Below are 8,558 nucleotides of genomic sequence, written 5' to 3' on the forward strand. Positions count from 1 at the left end.
GACCTTGCGAAAGTGTTCGTATTAAGCAAGTGGTTTCAATACAGAGGTGGTCGCTATGGAAGGTTTGGCCGAGTTAGTAATCTGAGTGTGTTAGCTCTAGGAAGTAGGAAGGCCTCAAAGTTATCCTGCTCATCGAATTCATCTATAGTTATAAGTAGCCATGCCTTTGATGCGATAGCTGCAGTCAGGTAAATGTAGATCTGGACTGGCTTTTAAGGGTGCATTTCCAGGAAAAAACCCTGATTGAAGATATATACCGGTACACACATTATATACGTGTTCCTAGTGCTAGATTCGGGATGTGTGTGGTTGATGGGTTAGGACAACCTGAACGTGTGTTATGGAGACTGCGGTATGTTCGTGTTGAGACTCTTGAAATTGAGGAACTCTTGTTTTTTATAGCGGTGTATCCCTAAGAAAGATTTCAGAAAATTATTGTTGAAGAGTCTGCTACTTTAAGCACAAGTCCGATGCCCTAGTGGCTCCCCGTTCGATTAATATCTTCAAATGCTACATTTACTAGAGCGGTCGTCAATTGCATTTTTCAACACATTTTGAGTGCATTCTTTATGCGATTATTTCAGTCCGGACGCATCATTTTGTGAGAATTTGTGTTCACGAAAGCATCCAGACTGCAATTTGGGTAGAAAATTGACAACTGATAATGGCTGAATTTGAACTGCTAAAGCAAAATGGCTGTATCTTGAATTTGGACTAGCGATTAAATAGTTGGCTAGTAACATTTTGGGGTTTACTAGTCCAAATGACTAGCAGCGAAAAAAATTAGCGTCACAGACTGTTGTTATGATTTTGCAATTTAATTAGAAATGTCTGAAAGACAACAGATACCCCACCATCTCTTGGTAAACAGGGTGTGAATTGGCGAAAGGTCAATCGCCCTCAAGTTGTCTGGTAGCAGAATGGTATACGTATAACTCATAGACTGGCCACCAGCCTATAGAATATCAAAAAACAACTTTGGCTGGATTATTTTTGTTTGTACTACATGTTTCTAATAGTTTCAAATAGGGGAAGAGAATCTAGTAAAGAACTCTGTTGAGAAAGTCTTTTGAACAACTTACGGTCTGGTGACCAGTCTATCTAACTCATTCATCCCTAAAATTTCACAATGGACTGGTCTACTCTTTGATGTAGTGGAGCCTAAATGTGTCTTTAGGGGTAAACTAGTTGATGGGAATGAAATACGAAGACCAGTAAACTTGTTTTCAGTATTTTATAATTACAAACTTTGCATTGTTTGCATCATTTTCAAATAGAAAAATAATAATGAATTAATAAATACAACATTTAGAATCACAGTCATAGCATATAAAGTATCCTTTGGAATCTCAGCATCGAGACAGTCTGGTCCCTTTGGTCAATATATTTATCTAAATCAGGAAAATAATCCGAAACGAATCTCGGAAGTCGAAGAAGAAAATCCAAATGGATTTCAAGTAAACAAAAGTCAAAACACACTTATACACACATAATTGTTTGTTATGATCAACTCAAAATCACAAAGTTTCTTAGAAACACCACATCGTAAGTTCCAGTTGAAATGTATCCATCAGCTCAGCTTGTGTATAGAATTACTGATCCAAGTAAGAACGGTTTATTCCATAATCGTAAATAACACCAACCCTAACTTGTTCTGAACGCAGATTGTCATGTGATAACCCTCATCTCGCTAAGCTGCCAGAATTTTGGATATCTGAAAATGAAAGGGGCAGAAAATTAGTGTCATCCAATTCACAGGAAATGTACACTTTCAATAGTATGATCTTGAAAAGGACACTTTAAGGTGAAAATTATTCTTGATGTATTATTTGCATATAAACTGGGACACATTACCAGTATGAATAGCGAGCTGTTTACCTTTCATTCAAATAGCAACGCACAGTAATTGGCTTGCTGTCAAATTCTAGCTTAAAGCAGATAAAACGTAAATCTCTTTTCCTTTTAGACAGAACTTTGTAAAAATAAATCCAATTACCTTGCATTTTTAAAGTACATCTCCCTTGTGGATGAACAAGCACCGTTCTTGGGTAGTTTTATTTTCTCATTGGTCCATTGTTAGTAATTGTGGATGCAAGAGACTTTCTTAACACTTTCCTTGTGGGTATCGATGGACAGTGGTCAGTTTGAAGAGGGCATTCACCTCCATTGACTAGATGACCACAAGTTGTCCGTGGCGACCACGCCCACATCTTTCTACTTGACCACTCCCGGACAAGCTCGTTTCCATGGTAGCAACAAATCGTTATATATTTCCATAATGCATCACATATTGGGAAATCCCAAGTATAATTTACAGTTGTTAATCATGGTACATCCCGTACCGTCGAATTTTGATTTAAAACATTAAAACTTCAGTCAACATTAGTTTATGAGGAGGTCTGCGCCTTAAAGTAGACGTAATTAGTCGATCCTGATGATACTGTCTGTCCACTGTTGTCGGCATCGTAATCGTAGATGTTTGGGAGAACGATCATCCGCCCGCCACCCGCACTGTCGTCGCTCTCTTCGACGTCGGCCGACGCAGCCTTCTTACTTCGCGGGGGGTAGTATGTCTGCATCAGTGAAGGGGTCGGGGAGCACATTTCTAAAATGACAAAATCATGAATATAGGAATTAACGGCAACTTGTTTAAATTAAAATGAAAAACACGAAAATAAATTATAAAACATAATGTTTTAAGAGCACGTTTCGACGACCCATCGTCCATTTGATTTGTCAAGTTTTGTAGCGTCGACCCCCCAAGGAAAGTCGATATGGACTAAGCCTTGTTTGAACTGTAATTAGAAATAAAATAAACATCCTCATTAATCCTCACGTGATCGCATCCTAATCCTTAAACATGCCCGTATTTAGACAAAATTAGTCACGTGCTATTTCAGGTAGTTATGTCCGATATGAAATTTACATCTGTTGTAAGTTGTAATAATGATAAACGAACATGTCCTGTCTGTGACAGAGTTCAACTAGGACGGTCGCTGAAATCTGACATCATGCTCTGAAATCCGACATCTCCCTTCTAAACAATGAAAGCCGTGTTCATTACCGGAAACGTTCATTGTCCAGATGGTTCTTTATTAATTAAGAAAACTTACAAAAGACTAAACTTAAGTTAATAACATTTAGCTTTAGTTTTCACCTTATATAAGGGCTATTCATTTCTTCTGAAATGTAATTCGTTGACGTATGGAAATAAAAAATGTGAATTTGTTCAAAATGTCGAATTTTTTTGAACACCATCCTATAAGTATATCGTTTATTATCATTATAGCTTGTCTCCTCTATTAAACTCGGTCCATCAAAGTTTCCATCATTTACGACTGGGTTAACAAATTGAATGAAATTTAGTTATAAAATGAGACTTTCTCGCTTCGTTTATTTCAATGATAATTCAAGGTATTGAATTTTCAAAAAAAAAAAGATAATTCTCGAATTAAAAAATGAAAGTACAATGTGACATTATCTTTATCATCAATGCATGTTTCCTCCCGTGATAAAATAGCATTTCCTGTTCCCTTTAAAATTCCTTTCTTTCATCCACGGAGCGTCTGATACTTTTCTATTGTGCCTCCTGCATTTTTTGCCGGGGCTGTAATGTTCTCACACGACCGGGAATGAAACAGTAGCGAGAAAGGGGTTTCCGGCAGTTCTGCTTGGTTTGATATAGAAGGAGACGATCCCTAATTCCTGAACTCGATGCACCTTTTATAAAATAGGGGTCTCTTTTATGAGAATCGAGTGTCTAAGTTGACTTTTTAATTCGTATATGTCCGACATCTTGGCAATTTAAAAACTGACGATATAATTCATTAATACCACAAGGATTTTATCAGACAAAATTTCATTTATAAGAAATATTTATGTCATGTTTAATGAGTTTTGTTACATTTCCTTGAACTTTATCATCTCAACGATTTAAATTGATTTTCTTTTACTCTATTGCAAAGACACATTTTATCGATATTCACCACCTAGTATGTTTTTCTTTTTAATTTCAGTGACTTAAATTGGTTTTTCTTTTTGCTTTAACAGAAAACTAAATTTTACTTTACATGACCTTCTTGAACTATAACTAGAAATTATTAATTTTATTCCCCAAAAAGCATCAAGGCCTTTGGCTAATATTAAACAAATACTAAATAGTGGTAAAGCCAAGGAGAAAATCAATTACAGCGAACATAAAGAAGATTTTGTTCTTAATCTGATTCCTTGGACTGTAAAAAAGGGGTCGCCATTGTAGTTAGCGTTTATCATTCAAGTTAGGGATAAAGAAATAAAGGAGACGTGAAAATCCGGAGAATTCACTGAGTAAAGATAAAAAGAACACGTTGGGTCGAATTTGTCGCCGATTAGGTTTCAGGGTGTGTTGCAGTCCGATAGAGACTCCGAACATTCCTTAGGGTCAGCGAGGACTCGGCTAAGTCTCCCGCTCAGCTAATTACACGCCGAGTTCAAAATCACACTATTACCACGTGGTGTCGTGTAATATCCAGAGGAAAAAATGTACTTGATTAAAAATAAAATCTCTTGGATCATCTTTCCATGTAAATGCTCTATATTTTGAAAGTAGCATATTTAAGTAGTAAGGTGTTGTAGATGTATTAATTAAATTTTAATTGAAAGAAGGATATCAACAAGCACGTGCTGAAGATTAATTTGCTAAATTTTAATCACTTTTCTAATATGATCTTCGTCAACTTCGTGGAAACAAGATTATCAATTATAAAACCTGCATGAAATGTGCATCAGCACTTGAAAAGCATGGCACAATTCCTCGTCCATGGGACACGATACAAGTGCTTCCCTGGCGAGACTAAACGCTCACTTTAATAGAGTCCTGTCAAAATGCACCGAAAATCTTTTCCTGTTTTACTTAGAATCACTGTCAAATGTCGATACAAAACTGTGTTTCATTACCAGACTAGCTATTTTTGAGATTTAAAAAAGCGTTCCTCCATCTCTATAGAATCCTATAGAAACCCACATTACCAAATTTAGACGGATATTCCTGCCCTAACCGAACCCTCCAATGACTGATATTCCTGCCCTAACCGAACCCTCCAATGACAGATATTCCTGCCCTAACCGAACCCTCCAATGACGGATATTCCTGTCCTAACCGAACCCTCCAATGACAGATATTCCTGCCCTAACCGAACCCTCCAATGACTGATATTCCTGCCCTAACCGAACCCTCCAATGACAGATATTCCTGCCCTAACCGAACCCTCCAATGACGGATATTCCTGTCCTAACCGAACCCTCCAATGACAGATATTCCTGCCCTAACCGAACCCTCCAATGACGGATATTCCTGTCCTAACCGAACCCTCCAATGACGGATATTCCTGTCCTAACCGAACCCTCCAATGTCCTTTTTGGCGAATCCTCTTCGACGATTTCGTATTAAAAGGACATACATTTCCCATGTAATGCACTTTGTATAGTTAGGTGACATGTGAAATAAATTATGAATGACTTATTGTATGACTTTTATCGTCATTACTCCAAAACTGATTGTCAATTACCTTGTTTCGGAATCACATGAAAACATCAGTTCACTCTCATGGTATCAAATCCCCCTTGCAACTGTATAGATTGACATTCCCTTAGCTTATCAAAATGTGTAACGTCATAGACTCAATCACATGTGAAACGAAGGTTACCTCATTTCAAACAAAAATATCAAAATTTAAGTTACTTACCAGGATCATAAATGATTTCTTTTTCCTCCCGGCGTTTCTTGCAGACGAAGCAGACGAGAATAATGTAAACGATGACGAACAGAGACACGAAAGAAAGAACTCCGAGAAGCGCCATGGCCAGAGTGTACCATTTTCCGTTCTTCATGGTAATCGGTGCTTGACCATGTACGTCCATCGGGTCATCGTCAGGTGTGTTTACGTCAATATTTAACTCATTTGTCACAAACACCTCCTGTGAAATGTTGTTTTTACTTGGTAGAAGATTGATGAACGGCGCCTGGTGAAATCTGTCGAATTCAATGAAGGGTCCGCACATTGTGTCCCAAGATTTGTCACATGGACGGCGGATCACTTCGTTAACTGGACACTGGGTACAAGGCCGACACTCTCTCAAACTTTTGTCAAAGTAATGGGAAGATTTACATGTAGGAACTTCCTGTTGTGTTCCCAAAACTAGACTAAATAATCCACAAATGATGAGGGTCTCAAAAGCCATCTTGAATCTGAAAACCGAGAGAAAATTGAAATTAAAAATACGGAAACTTGTAATCACCTCCAAACCATTTATGCAAATAGATAGACAAAAAAAGTTTTGAATTTGACTATAGACCATTACAAAATGCAAAAGTACATACATGAGTCAACATGTTTCAAGTCGAGCGAAATACAAATTTTTTAAAATCAAATTGAAGTTTGTAACAAACTTTGATCAAGTGACATGTATAAGCACGTGAGCTTGCAGCTAGTTCTCGCGTGCCTGCAGTTCTGACTCAATATTATATATATGTAGTGTCTATTATGAATTTAAAGTGTACATATTTTAGAGTCAGAACTTGCAGCCTGCCCGATGTCTTTCTTCGCTTCAAGCAAGGCAATATATTTTAAAAACATTCTCCTTTAGAAATTTACAGAATCAACAGCTTCTGTGTCTGCCCGTGCCCCGAACATTTGATATGTTTTACTCCAGGAAAGGAAATTCCTTTAAAAGGCCTACTAGGTATTGTACAGCCGTGTTGCGTCACCGCAGCATATAGACTACGACATCTAGGTCAGCAGACGACACGGGGATTCAAATACAATGTTCTTGACTCATACAAAAACTCTGCATTGGTTTAGATAGACAATAATCGATGAAAAAAAAAAGAATTCGGAGCTGCATTTGGATGAAAACAGAATGAAAACATTGTTAGTTTTACAACAGTCAGTGAAATGTTCATTAATTAAAATGAAATCAAAGTGTGTACGACAATCACTACGCCCCATTGTAATTTTTAAATTCTGTCAAACAATGTACTTACCTTGTAAACGTTGTAATCCGTTGGTTAGGAATGTAAAAATGTAACAACTTATACACAATTCGAGCAAATAATGAAACGGAGGAGATTCTATCACATGTATTCCCACGCTAGGCGAATGAATGATTGTACACGTTGCCGCAGTGGTCTGCGAACTTGAATGAACGAAACTGCCACACAGTCGTAGTACCGCCCATTAGTAACAATCAAACCAATCAAATCACTACTTCGTGCGCACACAACTCCGCCCACTTTGCGTTATTCAAGCGTTCAGACCAGTCTGTGTGTCTTTGTCGGTTTGAATCGAAACTACGTACAGGCATTATATAGATCAAAACAAGTTATTCATACATAAGTTTTGAAAGAAAAGTTGCCATATATTGTAAATTTTATAAATCTCAAACTGAAATATTGCGCTGGTACTAAAATCCCCTTGCTGATATCGGACGGGTTCATGACCCCGAGGCTGTGTTTCATTCATGCAGCCTACAAAACAACCTGTTACACATGGGCCAGTTTCACACGGCGATCGACGTATCTCATCTTGAATAGGTAGAAACATTCCATGGGCCTTTGTCATGCCTGACCTCGCCAGCCAACCGCTGGCCTCGACAACACAAAATTTGAATATCAGACATGAATAGCGTATAGAGAAGAATGTATTTGTTTATACCTAGATTTTTACCTGTAGGTAGTAAATGTAGGTGATATACCTGGTGCTGTATTTCAAGTTTCTATTTTTCATTTCAATGTTGCGAGAGTTTCTCTTTTTCTATTTCATCACGGGGTGTAGACAAGTGAGGACAATATATAATATTATTTTTAATCGTCTTCCTTTTGGGACACCATCTTTACACGACAGTAAGATCACCTCACTTATTACATAGGTATAGCCAAGGATTTATAAGTCTCAAATAAATCATTGGTATATCTGGTAGACTTTCAGGCGGTTTTTTTAATTTCAAATTAAGCTGATTATTCCATTTCCCCTCCTACCAATGCAGAATCCCAATCGTTTCAAACCTACATATACCTATCTGGACATCCCTCAACTCGACACTTTGTTTGTTTGTTTGATTTTTTTTTTAATTTTCAAGCATGATATAAGACTACAAGTTTCATTGATAAGCAGTTATCGTATATCATGATTGAAAACTAAAAAAGTGTGCATGTACATTGTATGTGTCTATACTGTCTTGTGGGATGAGTTATGTGTGTAAGTTTATACTTGTGTATGAGAGTAATGTTAAAATAATGAAGGAAAAGTACATACGTAATATAAAGTGGTACAGCATACTTGTTATATACTGTTATTTCCAACTATAAGTATTAAAACTAGAACTGGTACTTTTCGAGGTAAAACGGGGCCGCAGTGAAATGTCACAAGCCCTCCACCTCTGGGTCGCGAGATCGAATCAATGTGGGGCAGTTGCTGGTTGGAGTTTTTTCTCCGGGTACTCCAGATTACCTCCTCCAACTACCCTGGCACGTCCTTACATTACCCTGGCTTTCAATATGGCTAAAAAATCACTTTCATGGT

At 37.5% G+C, this 8,558-nt stretch overlaps 1 protein-coding gene across 2 annotated transcripts; it reads right to left on the reverse strand.

Moving 5' to 3' along the window:
- Positions 1-1,219: 1,219 nt before the first annotated feature.
- On the reverse strand, positions 1,220-7,244 carry LOC138330430 (uncharacterized). 2 transcript variants are annotated; one of them, XM_069278051.1, is made up of 4 exons: positions 7,022-7,244; positions 5,724-6,226; positions 1,997-2,605; positions 1,220-1,714 (listed from the first exon to the last, which is right to left on the reverse strand). In XM_069278051.1, exons 2-3 carry the CDS (start codon positions 6,217-6,219, stop codon positions 2,388-2,390), a joined length of 714 nt encoding a protein of 237 aa, XP_069134152.1. In that variant the 5' UTR covers positions 6,220-6,226; positions 7,022-7,244; the 3' UTR covers positions 1,220-1,714; positions 1,997-2,387. The 2 variants fall into 2 exon arrangements, with proteins under 2 accessions (XP_069134152.1, XP_069134153.1); XM_069278052.1 differs by lacking the exon at positions 7,022-7,244 and adding an exon at positions 6,633-6,741.
- Between the last annotated feature and the right edge of the window lie 1,314 nt (positions 7,245-8,558).

Source organism: Argopecten irradians, chromosome 8 (assembly GCF_041381155.1).
Source record: "Argopecten irradians isolate NY chromosome 8, Ai_NY, whole genome shotgun sequence".
Taxonomy (NCBI): Eukaryota; Metazoa; Mollusca; class Bivalvia; order Pectinida; family Pectinidae; genus Argopecten; species Argopecten irradians.